The 17,232-nt window shown below is 37.0% G+C and overlaps 1 protein-coding gene across 2 annotated transcripts in view; it reads right to left on the bottom strand.

Moving 5' to 3' along the window:
- FIG4 (FIG4 phosphoinositide 5-phosphatase) overlaps window positions 1-17,232 on the bottom strand; it is a 69,289-nt gene that overhangs the window by 22,275 nt on the left and 29,782 nt on the right. For both annotated transcript variants that reach the window (XM_065059711.1, XM_065059712.1), the window contains exons 15-20: window positions 14,554-14,720; window positions 8,321-8,459; window positions 5,317-5,375; window positions 4,990-5,137; window positions 4,067-4,150; window positions 1,137-1,332 (exon numbers count right to left, since the gene is read on the bottom strand). In XM_065059711.1, the coding sequence (XP_064915783.1) occupies window positions 1,137-1,332; window positions 4,067-4,150; window positions 4,990-5,137; window positions 5,317-5,375; window positions 8,321-8,459; window positions 14,554-14,720 (793 nt within the window). The remainder of the gene's footprint in view (window positions 1-1,136; window positions 1,333-4,066; window positions 4,151-4,989; window positions 5,138-5,316; window positions 5,376-8,320; window positions 8,460-14,553; window positions 14,721-17,232) is intronic.

Here is a 17,232-nt window from a genome sequence, read left to right as displayed (position 1 = left end):
GAATGTTTTAATTAAATTAACACCCAAGGGATTCCAACAGAATTGGAGTTATACTAGGAAAAAAGATTAATAGTACACAACTGAGAATACACATTCTTTTCATATGACGGTGCATATCCAGTTTCACTATTATCCTGCCATTATCCTCAACCTTAGTAGTAGTAATAGCATAGGACTAATGTGACAAAATTATCATGCCCATTTTTGGAGTTAGTTTAATTTGCTTTCTTTAAAATGTCAGCCATATAATTATGAAACAGCAATTTAAAAACTTCACATAAATCAGGTCAAAATTTAGTCAGATTGAACATTAATTTGCAGTTACACCCACCTGCAGTTACATTCCAACCTGGAATAGGCTGCCTGGGGGGGTTGTGGAGCCTCCTACTCTGGAGACATTCAAAACCCACCTGGACGCATTCCTGTGTAACCTCATCTAGGTGTTCCTACTCCAGCAGGGGGACTGGACTAGATGATCTTTCGAGGTCCCTTCCAAACCCTAACATTCTGTGATTCTGTGAAGTACCATAATTCGAAAGGAACAGATTTGTAATTGAAAGAGGTGGTGCTCAGGACCTCAAATCAATAGTAAATGTCTTTCAGGAGAGTTTGCTCCAGATTAGCTACCATGGACTAAATGATTAAGTATGTAGACAGACCAGGGACATTCCTGGAGAAGCACCTCCCAGTTTAGTTTCATCCAAAAGGAATCCCACTGGCATGCTCCAAGACCACCTCTTGATGTGAGCCAGAGCACTGTAAGGAGCAACGATCAGAAGTGCACCACTGCTCTGAATTAACACACTAACATGGATAGATTTTATGCTTTATATTATGGACCACACCTCACCTGCGTACTTCTCAAATGCCATAGGCTTCCAACAGTAATTTTCATTTTTTTAAAATGTTATTTTCTGTTGTGTTTCACCACTGCACGACAAGAGCGAGGTTTTGTAACCAGTTGTGCTAATACCTACACGAAGAAAATATACTGGAGACCTCTTTCACTTAATTTCTCAATGCTTTACTTCTGACCATTCTATAACAGTTACTGTTTTGTTTTGTTTTTAAGGAAATGTGAATTTTAAGTCCATGATTAGCCTCTTTGCCTTTTGCCTGCCACAGTATTTTCTTACCTCTGTGATTTTAGTATTATCTCCTGTATCAGTCACTTTCACTGGAGTTGAACGTTGAGAAACAGGACCTTCATCTTCTTTGTCTGTCCCAGAATCATCTTCAGAACTACTTGACACTGCTTCCTCACTTGGGGGTGGAGGGGCACTAGCAGCTGTTTTGCGCTGCAGCACAGTTTCTTCTCTATTACTTTTGTTCCTGTTACGAAAGACAGTGTCTATTTATGAAAGAAGCGAGATAATAACAAGTATTTAAAATCCCTAATTTTGGTTACAATCTTACTGGGGGAAATGAGTTCTATCCTTTGGAGCAACTTGTTGCTCATCTTTTGAATTCCTCAACTGATTTACTTTTCTTAAATCTCTTCTTATTCCAGAGCATTTCAAGAGAGCTCAAAGGATTATGTCAGCTTTTCTTTAACACTTCTCTGACTCTTCGTTTAAATCCCTCCCCCGACTGAATGAATAAAAATGAATAGGAATTCGTTGGGACATCATCATGTCACTTATTTCCCCTTCCTTTTCCATACTTCTTCCCTCCATTTAGTTCTTTAATCAATGGCATTTCTTAATGCAGCACTTATTTCTCACTCTAGAAATTCTACTCAATATAAAGAGATGTCTTATTTGTAAGAATTCTTTGAGATACAGAATCTATATTTTAGTAGGCTAACACTGAGTTTAACTGTACAAGCTCTGAAGGGTATATGTTACTTTATCCATCAGAAATTGTACCACCCCGAGGTCCTCTACATCCTTTCCTACTGGCCATAGAGGCACATGTGGCTGCAGTTTCCTCTCAGACACTGTCACCATCTTTCAGATATTCTGAGGGGAAGAGGGCACGTAATGAATATATTCATAGACAATATATTCATACCTGGAAGGCAGGTAATGAATATATTCAGAGACAAATCAGTTCTGGAAACAGGCAACCCACATCTTGCTGAGGTGACTGTCCATACATACATTGACACTGCATGACTTACCCTGAAGGAAGGCCCTAAAGGAAGCCACCAGCATGCTGAGAGGCTTTGACAACGGCATGTGTTTTGGTGAAAATACTGGTTTGAGCACTCATCGGCAAAGGCATGGAGGCCACCAGAGCCACTTGAGCTCTAGTGGCGCACACCATGACTGTAACACAGTTCTGCATTTTGCAAACTCATACAGCAATTTATCCCCATGGTGAATTAGCTAAACTTTATATACTTTAGGTACACATAGAAACAAGTAGGAAAGTTCTTCCCAAGCTTTGTGATCTGAGAGCATACCCCATCCCCAAGGACATTAACATACCAGAAGAATTCTAACAACTGGAACAAACGCCCCAGGGGAAAATCTAACAGAGACAAGTTTAATTTCTGACTCAGCAGAAACTGGCATCTCTTTAGACTGAAATTCACAGAAAGCCATAAAGGCATACTGCATTCTTTCTATAAAAAAATGCAGTTTTCTTCCCTGCTTTTCTAAATGAGGTGAAGGTCAAAAGAAAAGCAGTCCTTGCTGAAAGCTGAAGAACGGAGCAAGTAGCCAAACACTGGTAAGGGTGATATCCCCAGATATTCTTCAAAAGAAGGCCAAGATGTATTTGTCCTAGGGGACAAAAACACTCACAGACGAAAACAGATCATCAAACCCTCTAGAAATGTCATAGTAGATCAAAAGATTATGACAAACATGCAAGGCAAAGATACCATCTCTACCAAGTGCTAAATATGGGAAAGGTGGAAGATTGAAGCCGCTTCTAACCAACTACACAGCCAATGCATGGGACACCTTATCAGCAATGCCCAGGGAGTCCTGGAATGCGACTTTGATCCAGCTGATTCTCTATCTCGTAACAATCCCTAAAAGTCACAGTGAAGAGCTTGCAGCAAAGTGCCTGGGAAATGTGTGTAATGGTCGAGTCTTTAACGGAATATCTGGACAGAAATTAGTCCAAAATCTGACATTATACTAAAGCAGAAGAATAAAGCTTATCCTCAGATTACCCATAGACTCACAATTCTGAGCAGAGGTAAACTGTATAACTGTCAAACAGTCTTCCTGCTTATTCCCAGGGAACATCAGTAGCATGAAATCAGGTTCTACTAGTGATAGGCATAGTCAACTCTCAACATTCATTGACAGCAGGTCCCTTATGGTCAAGTAACAACAGACATTATCTATGAAATAGTCAAATTTTGTAGCTTTTAACAGAGCGGAAAAATTTCAGAAGAACTTATAATGTTGTGACAACACATATTTAGTAACTATTGACAAAAGGTTTCTGTAATATGAGGTACCAAAGAGAGAATGAAGTGGTTCAGGAAAACTCCCCCTAGCCCTACTGTGATACAGCAGATCAATCACAATGACTAAGTAAGTATCAAAGCAAGCCCAGGATGCAAAAGCAGCTAAATGAAACATTCATTTGTCCCAATAACTGTTGCTGCATTGTTTTACATAATTTTATCTAAAAATACTTTAAATAAGGTGTTTTATAAAAATCTGAGCTGAAACTGGCATTTAGTTGCTGTTTCTTGGTATGTTCTGTTTATTCAAAATTTGTTCAATCTTTGTTAAAATTTCATTATCTCATCATACTAATGACAATTGTATTCTGTATTGGAAGTGACAAGAATGCATATATTGTTGTTGTTTTTTTAATAATCTCTGTACCTTTATTCTACATAAAATTCTCTCATGAGTTTCACTCAGAGGAGTAGAAGAAAGCAGAAAAGATTAAACAAATCTGAATAAAGCATTCCCAGTGTCAAATAAAAATCTCAAATTAGATATAATTTTCAAAGTGTACAATTCTACAGCAATGATTTTTTTTCATTTCCCCTGTAACAAAGAATATGCTACACAAACACACAGAGTATACTTACTTGCATTACAATTCCACTATTATTAAACCAGAACAAGTTTTCATATTTCAGACTTACCCCAACACCGATTTTCCAGTTTCATCAGGTTTACGAACAGTAAATGGACTTGGATCAATCCCCACATTCTTAGGCATAAAATCTCTGGCAAAATAGAAAGGAAAAACTGTTAATGAGCTAAGTTCAACACCTAAAATTTTAACATTTTCTGGAAGAACCACCTCTACCTTTGAATTTAAAAAAAGTCGTTATAGAAAGAAATATCAAATTCTAACTTCAGCATTACAAGGCATGTAAATATGACCCCCTACGTATTTAAAAAGCTTTTAATTACATTATTTAGTCCCATAAACAGTTGCAAACACTACCATTTGCCAAGAAGGCACAAGCCTGCTCCATTCCTGTGCTAAGAAGCTCTGTAACTCAGCCATATTGTTTTCAAAATGCTGCCAACACTCGAATTGGGTCAAAAAGCAACATAACACATAATCTGCCTGAAGTCTTCAGCCAAAGTGTGATTAAGATTATGCTTAGAATACCCAGCTGATTATTGCCAAATAACTAAATAAATACATCTGGCAAGCTGCGAAAATCTGATGAACTGAAGAAAACAATCGTAAAATGAAAGCAGAGCAATTAGAAAACAATTGCTTTGAAGGTACTCCCTGTGATCTAATGAGTCCACAGAGAAAACCCCATTTCTCTCTCTTAAAGTGCCCACACGTTTGGCACCCCATAATGGAAAATAATTGGAAGTTTAAACACTATCTTAAGAGATTATTTTTTTTTTTTAGACTAGCACTTCCATTTCAGTATTGTGATTAAGTTTCAGGAAGTTTGCTAAATTTGAAGCTTAAAACAAAAAACACCCCACAAAACCTATCAGGTTACACAAATTTAAACAAATAAATCCAGTGTACATTTAATTCACACCAAATCAACTTCCAGTTAAGGATTCATAGTTCCAAAACACCCCAATATACCGTGTAGAATTGGTCATTGCCAAGCAGAAGGTCTCATCAAAACTGCTCAACTCATATGGCCGAAAAAACTCATTGTGGATATCAATTTCCTCTTCATACTTGTGGAATTTCTTCACTGTCAACTTGCGTCTGTTTTCAGCACATGTCACTGGAGAAAAGAGAAAAAATAATCTTTTCACTAACAGTTACTGACTCTGCAAAAATCTAAACAAACAGAAGCCTACTTTCCTTTTTCAGGCTTGGGATCTAAACCAGTTTAAAACAATTTGTGATTAAAACTTCTTTTTCAAGATACTCCGTAAGATAATGAGCAAACATGGTTCCTACCTTCATCAAAAGGAAGAGGTAAATGCTTTAGCACACCTGTGGTCCACCAGTAAGTATAGCTGTACAGGAAAAACAGACACGTAATTGATAGAGAAGATTCAATCTTGTATCCAGTCTAAACATTTGCACATCACAGTTACCCAGCCATACAGTGTCAGTTTAGCAATATTTTTTTTATAATTCAAGCGTGGAAGAAAGTAAAGAACTTTCCATGGATGGAGGACCTCAACAGGGCCCTACCCCCCTACTTTGCTCTCAGACTATGAAACTTAAACACATGAGCTCAACACAGGTGTGGAGGGAAGAAGTGGTTTTGTCCATTAAACAAAACACATTTCAGGTGCCTACCTCTACAGCACTGAAAATTATGGTCCAGTACATATAGAAAGTATTCTCTGTTTCTCTTGTTCTGGTCTTGGACAAAAAAAACCCCAAACAAACACCACCACCACCAGAAAAACATGCATCACCCTCCATCCCACTTATGCAGCTCTTAAAATTTAGGAAAAAAGTATGAAGAAATGGAGGTAAATGATAAAATCGTAAAATTGTCAAAGCAGCTGACTTCTACACATAGAAATACATTTTGATGTGACAGCTGTGCAGAGTTTGAGAACTGTATGTCAACACAGCTAACAAAAAACAGGGCCTGCTGGAAGCTTATTCAGGATTTTTGAAAAGCAAAGGAAGTCAAGCAACATTCATAAAATAAAGCATGTTTTATCTCTCATTCATGTTTACATATTTTATTTTCTCTTCTCAAACATACTTTAATTTCTTCTCTGAATTATTCTGATAGTTCCTTCTGTTTTATTGCTTGGGATGAAAACACATTTAACTTCACTGATTTTTATTTCCACTAAGTGCATATGCACAGCACTGTAAGGGCTGTGATCCAAACAGTAATGCAGTTATCTCCTACTCGTGTCAATGCAGCCATCTGGAGCAGAAGTAAGGGGTGCATGCCATGCTCAGAGACAGGCTCGTTAGTGGGACTTAGGACATGGTGCAGAACAGGCAGGACAAGACATGTCAATGTTATCAGGGAGAGAAGATGCCCAAAGGTTTGCTTTGTGAACCGATACACACGCCTGGAAAGAAGGTAGGCAGCATTTGGCTTGGTGTATCTCCCCCATGCAGTAAATAATAGAGTAAACCTGCCACTGAACTCTTTTAAGTCGCACTTAAGAAATATAAACGTTGTTAAATTACTCCCCATGACAATGACCTGCAGATGTCCCAGGGAGAAAGGAATGAGTGATGCCTGACAGTCTGATCTCTTCCTGAAGTCCTGTATCAGGCCATGCTAGCAAGCTGTTTTCTCCAGGGCCTTCTGAAACTATGCAAACCCACCCAATTTTGCTGCTTGCATAAATGATAAGTAATGTGGCAACAGAAAGTCTCCTTTTCCATATTGACTGTCTTTTCATGTGAATCACAAATCATGTACAAGTCATACATGAAACTCATCATGAAATCTCCTCTTTCTGATGGAGAGGCAAATAGAATATAGGAAAAGCACAGACAGTCAAAAGAAGTTTCAATGGCAGGAAATAACATCTTCCTTCTCTTGCTATGTTCTTGATTTTTTTAATGAGTTTTCATTATTTCCTTTGCTGCTGTGCCCAAGAATCCAACAGAAACACTGCACAGACAGGTAGGAAGAAATTATAAAAAGAACTTGTCCAATAAGTTTGGCAGAAGCAAAAAATTACTTGGAAGAGCTTTTTTTACCTCACCATTTACTACATGGAGGTGTCATTTTGTTCACATAAGAAAACATCCTGGTTTTATGTTCTAAGTGCTTAGATGAAATTCTGGCCAGAATGAAAGACAAAACTAATTAACAAGTAAATGAAGAATGCCAACATTTTTTTTTTAAATGTTCCAGCTCATTTGAGAGCTGTATCTGTGACAAATAAGAGACAGTTGTTCAAAAGGGTAACAGATGAAAGGGAGAGTATGACATTAATATATTTGAGATATATCAGCTGAATTAGTTTTTTACATACAATAATGTTCAGAATGAGTAGGCAATAAAACTAATGTTGCATGTTTCATGTGTGCCTGAAACAGCACTTGGTTGTATGGCTGATGCGAGCTAGTCTCAAGAGAAGCCTCAGGAGACAATATGAAAGGATTGAAATTTAGAAACAGTCATATCACATGCCAGCTTCCACAAGGGGTTAATTGAATAAGCAGCCAACAGGGACTGAATACACTGTTTAAACACTTGCCATTTTCCCCAGACAAAAATCTAAATGCAGATATTCAGATCTACCATTTGTGACACAGAGCTTTAAGACTCATTGAATGAACAAAGATACAAACAGGGAAATTCCTAAAAGAGATCATTTAGTTAACAAGTCTAGTACTGTACTTATTATTAAAATGGAAAAATATATATTTTTTTCTTTACACACAGTATTTACATCATTCTACATCATGAAACACTCTGAAATTACTTCAAAATTTTTAAGCTTTAGCTCTATTTGGAATGCAGATGAAGAGAAATACTCTTCAAAATAGGCTACACATGGCTGAAAGAAGGTAGATGATCATGGGCTTCTTGGTATGCACGGCTGCAGACTAAGTGATTACACACACACACACACACACACGTTATCCTCATAACCTAATCTCAAATACAACACCGTTTTAATAAATCTGACCATCAAAATACACCTGTATATTGCTAATGAGACAGTGGTAACTGTACCTCAGCAAAATAGTGAAGCACTTCATACCACAGCCTAGAATTTCCTATGACATGGAACTTCTTTCTTCAGTAGAATAGGAAAACATACTAAAGCAAATCCCCAAAAACACCAACATCCAGCATTTTCAGTAATCTCTTGAAGGTTTGTTTTTTTAAGTTTTTGTAAAAACTTACAAAACAGTAAGCAAGTTTTTGACAGGCTGACCTAGTTATTTGATTAACAGGATGCGTTTTTAAATTTTATTAGAGCAATACAAAACAAAAAGAAACAGAACAGCAAAATACCTTCGCCTGGTCTGTGACAGACTGAGGGTGTTCTTGTGATGCAAATAAAAATCAGTGGGAAGTTCCCAGAGATGAGGTTTTCCTTCTGTAGGCTTGAATACTCCCAGAAAGAGATTGATAGAATCTTGCCTGTCTGCATCTGTCAGACAAGAGGGACACTTAACACCAGGAACATCGCAGAGCTCATGCCCCTTCAGACATTTGCTTGTTGGTTACGTTTGCTCCTCACAGAGTGTGTACATCCTACGACTTCCACAGGGACCTCTGGGCTTCAGCCACCACAACGAACCTTAATTTAGACCTGACTTTCTGCCACGCTGCAGTGCACGTTGGGCTGGTACCAGTCCTGGCTCTTTCCTTGGCTTCCCTTGCAGAAGCTGAGGCAGAAGCTCTGCTCACAGGCTTTGCAGAAGATCGATCTCATGCTGCAGCTCAGCCTCCCACCTTTGTGTACATGTGTATGCATGAAACACACGCATGTATTTATGTATGTGTCAGGGAATCTGACATATGATAAGTTTACTGCAGTCTAAATAACGGAAGAATTAATGAAATTAAACAGTATCTACACAATACACGTTTCCCACATCACACAGAAATGATGAATTCTTTCAGTTTTTTTAGCCAAAACATATCCAGTAAAATGATTAAGCTTCATAAGCACCTTTTAATAATTTGCACTTTCTTTCCTGTTGGCTTAAATCATCAATTTCTCTTGACATGTTCTAAGCATCAGCAAACTAAATACAGCAAGTACTAAAGTCTGTAGATGAAGCGTGGCAAGAAACGTTCACTTAACATCTTTAAAAGCTCTCTTGCTAGCTAGTTGCAGTTACAGATGAGTTACAACACATGAAGAAAAGCTGGAGCCAGGTGAGGGCTTGGGGATGGTGAGCAGTGATAAAGAGAACTTTGCAAGCAGAGTTGTAGGGGCAGAGGAAGGCTTACACACAAAGGATCTTCAGATATGGGGGAACACATGGAGAACCGAGCTCTGTTTGTGCTCTGAGGAATTAGCACGTGCAAAGCTCTCGTCTCCACTCCTGTTTGCACTTCAGTGATCACCAGACAAAGAATAGTTCGGACTAGTTCAACAGTGTTACTTCATTCATGAGTTCTCTCCACATTTCAAGAAGAGTATTATGAGAATTGAGTGTCTCTTTAACAACAAACTGCATCAAAAAGACTCAGTAAAAAAACAGGCAGAATCCACAAAGTGGTGGTACAGCAGCAAGGACAAAGTTCCTGGCCACCACCAAAGTTTAAGTCAATACCTCTTTCCCCCTAGGATTTGAATGTCTCTTCCCTCTGTGCAACATATAATATCATTTACAGGGTATGAAGACATACAAGCAGCTGACAAATGAAGTGCTACATAAAAATTCAGTGACAACAGGATTATAGAAAAGTGCAGTATTTTACAGAAGTGTGCATATGTGGAGGTCAATATGTAGAAGTGGGATCTTCAGTATAAAAAGCCCACATGGCATAACAGGGCAAACCACGAGGAAAATGGAAAGAAAGGGGAAGCCTCTTGATGTTGCTGGGCTCCCCTCTCCTACTTAGAGGGCCTTTCATCTGGAATATGGCATTTTTCTTCCTTCTATGCCCACTCATACTCCCTCCAGATACTTTCACTGTCCCTTCAGAGCACTATTCCAAAAACAAGAATTTTTTTTTACCTTCTTTCTACTTCAGCTTATAAACACTAACCATTCTACATAGTACTACACAAAGCATATGTATGTCTTTATGGTTTCCAAGTCATATTGTTTCTGCAAAATAGTGGCTCAGTTTAACCAAGACATGGAGAGAACGAGGAGAACAGTGACAATTAAAAAGAAAGGAAAAGCCACAAGCAGCAACATGTATTGTTTCTTCCTGGTAGGTTTCTTAGTTACTGGTTTAAAGAACGTGCTGCACAGACCCCAAGAAAGCTCTCTTCTTTAAGCATAGAAACTGGAGGAGCACTATAGACAACATTAATTAACATGAGCAAACAGGTTAAAATCGGTGGTAATTTCTGAAAGCCAGTGGCAGAGACGAGTCTTTCTTTGTTCATTTACCATTGTTTCACCTGCCAGGAACAGAAGTTATAGTGAAACTGTTCATTAAATACTTGTAAAACAATTGGAGTAAAAAAAATTCAGCTAACAAACTATGTCACTACTTACATGACAGATGTTAAAATGAAATAAAACGAAATGAAATTTGTTCCGTGAAAACAGTTTGAATTTAAACTCATACCAACTGACTTAACGAATTAATTGTCTGAAATGGCCTATGGCAGCAGTTCATTAAAGCATTCTTACCTTTCTTCTACAGCAAAGAAATGACTGTTAAATGTTACGCTGCAAAAGAACTCAAACTCTTTTGCATCTGTTGTTTCAGTTGTGCAGTTGTGTTTTAATCTTAACAGAAATACTGGACATTTGTTAGAAAATGTCTTTCTTTCTACTGTCCTACTTCTCAACTTGTAATTTATAAGCAAAAAACCATAACACTAAATATTCTTTGTGTGTAAGTCTTCAAGCAGGCACAAACATATTTTATACATATATGTGACTGAGGAAGCAAAGCAGACACTTGAAAGGTGACAATCCTCCCCCCTGCCTTGAGGATCGATCAATTTTATGTCTTAATTTTGAACAAAAATAATGAAAGTTTTTGTCTTTCTTTGAAACACTGGCCAGAGAAAACAGGATATTGAGCTTTTGAAATCAATTTTCTTATCTGGGCAGAAAAACCCTCTCTTTTCAAAAATAAATAAATAAGAATGTGGCAATGCAGTTCGGAGCACGGAAAGAACAGCAAACAGGTTTTCTCCCTTCATTGTGAGCACTGAATGTTATAATTATGTACAAGCAAGCAGAAAGACTGCACTGATTTTTCAAAAGATACTGCAATGTACGTGTATACTAGCACATTTTTAAGATCATTTGAGAAAACAGGAACTGAAGGGGCCATTTAACTGAATTAGCCTAAAACAATCTACTGTTCTCAATCTGAGTTTCCAACTGCACTACATGACAAATTACTAAATCATGAGTGATGCAACACAATGGGGACTATAACGTCCCATGACTAAAAGCTTATAGTAATTAAGTTTACTTTCATACAACACTAAAAGGTAGTTTACTATGTCCAGTCCTGTTTGTGGATAAATGGATTATTACAGATTCCAGAAGCTTATTATGCATGTCGCAACTCTAGCACTGAAGTCTGCAACGTCACATTACTTCCTAAAAGGCATAAAAGCTAAAAGAATATTATTTGGAATATTATTTCCTAATTTCTCCGACAATCACAAATGGAAGAAAAATGTTAGAATTCAATTAATCAGAATGCCTGCCAGAAAGGGTGTTGAAGGAACCCCTAGTTCTTAGCTGAATGATGTTCTTTTCTCTGGTACAACACATTTGCTTATAACCAGGGTACTTCAAACACTTGACTTCCCAAACTACAATGCACCCTCTACTTTTTTTATCAAATACTACTATTAAAAACATGCATGAAAAAGTCATATTTTTTGCCTAAACCTGCAAGATTTTTTTTCAAGTTACGATAAAATCAATTGTCCCATATTTTTAGGAGGAAACCTTGGTTTTCTTCTAAGCTTCAGTCACCAAGTCAACCCTGAGAATATTTTTTCAATTCTTCCCTCTTCTATTATATAGGCAACTTATTACAAATGTATAGGCACAGAATATCTATAGAAAAACTAAGCCACATATTATGAAGTAGGGTGAAATGGTATTCAAAGTTATCTTTCTTACAAGTCCTAGTCTTATCTATTGGATCAGTATCTCCAGGCAAGTCACTTAACCAATACATGTCTTTCTTTTTCTCATCTGTACAACTTAATTAGTAAGTGATTATCCTAAGGGCTTTGAGGTCAACAGATGAAATAATTTTCTTAGAAGTGTAAATTATTTTCAGAATCATGTATTTTTTATGACAGACAAACAGAACAAGTGTGGCTACGTGATTTATTTAGGAGGCACCGTTAGCAAGCCATTTGTAACCTTGTTCTGAATCTGATACACAGCATGACTTCAAGCAAATCACTAAATTTTTCTTGTCTGTTTACTACTGCTACATAAAATTCATGAGCATTCAAAAAGTTTCTCAGATCAGAAACATAAGGAGGTGCTGGCTCAAGAATTGGCTAGCCCTCAGACTTTTATTTGTATTTTACAGGGTATGTGATGAAGAGTAACAATAATAAGTGCAGTATAGCAAATCAGAATCCTGTTCTAAAAATGCATCCTTTATCTCTGCTTTCTGCGAAACTTTAAGAAGATGTCTCTCAATGTGTCACATTGACAGGCTTGCAGATGCCACCTGAAGAGTGCTGCGCAGTGAACCTTTACATTTCACTGAAATGAATAATTTAAAATTTCATATTAAAAATGCAGTCGATAAAACATTGAATGCTATGTTTCAACAATGTCATCTTCAAACACAAGGTGCATAAAGCACCAAAAATATTTGGCTCAAATGGGATCAGATACCAAAACCCTAAATAAATTAGGGGAATCACAGAATCACAGAATGTTAGGGATTGGAAGGGACCTCAAAAGATCATCTAGTCCAATCCCCCTGCTGGAGCAGGAACACCTAGATGAGGTTACACAGGAACGTGTCCAGATGGGTTTCGAATGTCTCCAGAGAAGGAGACTCCACAACCCCCCTGGGCAGCAACTTTTATGAGAGTTTCATTTTGCCCATTGACTTCAGTAAATACTAACTTCTGTTTGTGTACTCAGCTACAAGTTTGCCCAGGTGACAAGATGGACTTCTTTCATTAAATATTCTTCTTTTTGTAATATCTTTTTTCAGAACAAGCTCTTTTATTACTGAAACACATGCATATCCTGACTACCGTTGCAAGCAGACCACATCTCCAAATGTGGATCTAGAACTTTGCTCAAGCTTCCACCTAACCATTTAAGTGGCATAAAAGTGAACACCTTCAGAGAGTTGTTCCATCTGGTACTTATCAGTATAGGTGATACTGCAAGCATGCTTCCTTTTGTTCGTAAGAACTGATGAAGCCATAACTTATTGCCACTGCCAAGATGAAGAGACCACATTACTGAAGTAAACAAGCAAGCTCTCCATTTCTCATTTAATTTGGGCAAATATGATACATGAATTACATGAATTATATTCAGAAACAGCACTTCAATTGCTCTCACATTTTCTTACATACACAGAATTGTTACTAACAAGAACAATAGCTTCAGCTAAAGAGACCAGAGATTACTGAAGTGTTTCTAGGCAGTGTCCAACTCACTGTCTTAAAATTCACACAATTTCTAAATTTCTAATTGCAGTCTACTAGAAAAAAAAAATGCAATTTCTTTCCCTGGCTATGCAGTTTTTGTGAAAATGAGTAATAGAGGACTGACACAATATGCAGAACATGCACTCAATGTTTGTAATTCTGACATGTCTTAGACTGTCCTTTGATCATTCTTTCAGATCTTTCTCCTAAAACCACTAAGCATTCTTCCCAGTTACTTTGCATAAGGTATGGCTCAGCATTTTTCAATGAGGTTTTTTCTTAGCAGTGTTGTCCAGAACAAAGTAAAAAAAAAAAAAATTCAGTGACCGATACAAGCCAATAAAGGAGTAAGCTTAGATTTTACAACTTTCATTGTGCACCTTACTTTTAAAGTTTAATTTTGTCTTTTCTACCACAGATTCAACAGTCAGTAGCTTGTATTCAGGAAAGACAACTACATACATCAGAGTTTGCTTTTTGTTTGAAATGCCCAGGAATATCACACAAAACACTCCACTGGAAGACTTCTATTATACTTGTGTAGAGATTTAGATTTGCCAGTTCACTTATATTTGTTGAAGCCATTTCATCCATCATTTTAACTCTATATTAAACTCTATAACAGCTACCTGCTTCTCTATTGATGTACAAATGTTACTGACAGTTTCAGTGCTACACGTGTACATTTTCTAAATACTTCTCACATCAGTTCACTAACTTTTATAAAATAAGACTGCTTGCTACAACATGCATTTTCATAGGATGTGATATGAAGACTTCAACAAATCAGAACACTCATTGATATTAATCAGATTTTACTGAATTATTTCGAAATTACAGTATAAAGGATCTGTCATACGATCATAGTACTGATTATTGAAACATCACAAGGAATATGCTTTTCAAATAATGGCTTAAAAGAAAGCACTTAAACTAAATTTACCTGAGAAAGCGTTACTATAGTATCTTGAGAGTGTTTGCATAATATCTTTGGAATGCTGAGTCCATGGAGCTATCTTTCTATATGTTTTTACTCTGTGCACAAGCTGGGAACCTCCATATTGCAGAGAAAGGGTGTCTCCGTGATCCTCATACAATTCTTCAAATAATCTGAAGGAAAAGCAAAATGCGACATCTATCAAATTGCCGAAGAGAGGTTTTAAGAGAAAAAAATAAAAAGTATTACTATAAGAAGGTCTTTCCATTTAACAAGCAATATATTTTCTTCTCCTAAAAATTTCTGCCAGTTTACAAACACAGCACTTCATTAAAACATTCTACTAACTTGCAAACACTGAAATTTAAAGCTATGTCTCTGTTCTTTAGTCAGACAAATATGTAGATTTTTTTTTCCAATGTAATAATTACTAAGAAGGATTAAACTAAGATTGTCACTAACTTATATCAGAACGCATTCACACTACAGACCATGTGCTTCTGTAGATCCAGGGAGAAGATCAATATGTCCTACTAGCCTGCAGGGAGAATACACACCATATAACTTCACAAACTAAAGTATTTTAAATAGAATAAATAGGACAGAACGTGACAATATCTCAAGGCTATGTTTTCTGTCAAATCCACTGGGAATGAAGTCAATATAGCCTTCAAAAAATCTCCCTAGTTATAATAAATACCATGTATGAAAATCTTCTCTTTGCTTCTTTGGGGTTGGTTGGTTGTTTTTAAACAAGGGGAAAGACAGCAATACTGGTCAGCTAAAAAACAAAAAGCTGGTAGAAGACAACGACTGGCAGGTAAAAGGATGATACCTCTCAGAAATTTCCCAGTCAACCATGGTGGATTGATGAACAGAGTTGCAATGACCCCACATGATAAAGGTTCACAGAAAGCAGACAACTTTAAATTCACTAAGGACGTTGATCCACTTGATTTGGAAAGGACTTGTAGAATTAAATTACCCTTCCACAGCCCCAAAATATTAAGCCTACAGTCAAACAAAGACTAGTCATCTGTAGAGAGAAAAGTTAACTACATGTGACAAAATAAGCTGCTAATGTACACTTTGTCTAGGAACTTCCTCCATAGGAAAACAATTACACTGAAGGAATCACTAAGAAACACAGCTTGCAGAAACAGTCCTGTGTGAAGTCATTAAGATTAATCTTGCTAGATGCAAAATTGGACTGTTTCAAGACGCATGGCTTCCTTATCCTTCAGGACAGTCAACCAAAATAAAACACTGACTTCAGAAATCTCGTTCAATAGAAATTCTGGATTGCAGCCAGTGAGACCATGTAAGAAAAATCAGAATTATAAGGACAGTCAAAGAATGTGATTTTAAAAAGTTAGGTTTTCAGACACATTAGCTAAATTAAGGAAGACAGACTGCCACAGATTACCCTCTTTGGCCAGGTAGAAGAATGTACGTTAAGGGGCAGAGTACGCAGGGAGCAGATACTCAATGTGAGACAATGCAGGGAACAAGGATGGAAGAGGTTCAAGTGAAAGACTGCACAATGGAGAGACAATACAGCACATGCCTGTCTCTAGAACTTGTTGCATTATAGAGCAGGATTTTTTAATTGTTTTGAATACAGTAATTCAGAAATAAGTCTTAACAGACGACAAAATCAGTTTCAGACAGGCATACATCTAGTGCAATGGAGAATTAAAAAAACAAGTCAAATGTGGCTAGATAAAAGTAATCTTTTTACCAGGCTAATAGGCACATTTCAGAGAGATGAGAAATGAGGTATCGGGAAAGCCAGACACGAAGTAACCACTATAATCTTAAGAGATGATGGTAAGAGATAGAAATTTGTGTGGTTGGGGCACAGAAAGGAAACAAGAGAGAGAAGATAGACAGGGAACTCGGGACATGAGTAAAGGGGAGGGGAGATGGAGTAATTTTTCTTTTCTGAAACACGAGTTACATCTTCATGTTCTAAAACTAATAAGTCACTAGGTCAAACCCAGCAATGAAGCCATAAGTTTCACAGTCACAACAATAGCTATAAGGAACCTCAAGGACTCTTACATTAATTTCTGAAGCATATTCACAAGTTAAGTAGCTTAGTTTCCCCTGACCCCCAGAGCATTTCAATTTAAATGCTGAGTTTTCTTAAATGGTTTGAGGATGCTTGAAAAAGTATTGCTGATACTTGATCTGAGAGAACAACTTTGCTGAAAACTTTTCTTCAATAAATCAAAAAGCAGAGATTTTTTCCAAAGGAAAAGTAAGAAAGATCAAGGTAAGATGTACTTCAATACAAATATCAGTTTGGCATTCTCCATAAAAGCATGTACTTATCTCAGTTCTCATTTTTTGTTTGCATTTTGAGTCAAGCAAGTGAAGTAAGTGTGAAAGACTGGTGTGCAGTTTTTTGTTACATTTATTTAAAAGGGAAACTCTTTGGTTTAAGCTTAGGCATACAAAGAGAATGAAGTGAAGCAGTTATCTTCTAAGAAGCCTGATTAACATACTCTTCCAGAAGAGCAAATTTTCAGCACATCTGGCTTTTCTCAAGAAAATTTCAAGTACGGATGATTTTTTGAACTTGCATAAATAAACATCATTAAATCATTCCAAAAGAAAGAATTGCGCTCTTTTTTTATATAGACACACTTTTCCTAAATCTTGATACTTCATTAAAAAATA

The sequence above is a fragment of the Columba livia genome, chromosome 3 (assembly GCF_036013475.1).
Source record: "Columba livia isolate bColLiv1 breed racing homer chromosome 3, bColLiv1.pat.W.v2, whole genome shotgun sequence".
NCBI classification, from domain to species: domain Eukaryota; kingdom Metazoa; phylum Chordata; class Aves; order Columbiformes; family Columbidae; genus Columba; species Columba livia.
The sequence above is the reverse complement of the archived record's forward strand: the minus strand, read 5'-3'. Positions and strand labels throughout refer to the sequence as shown.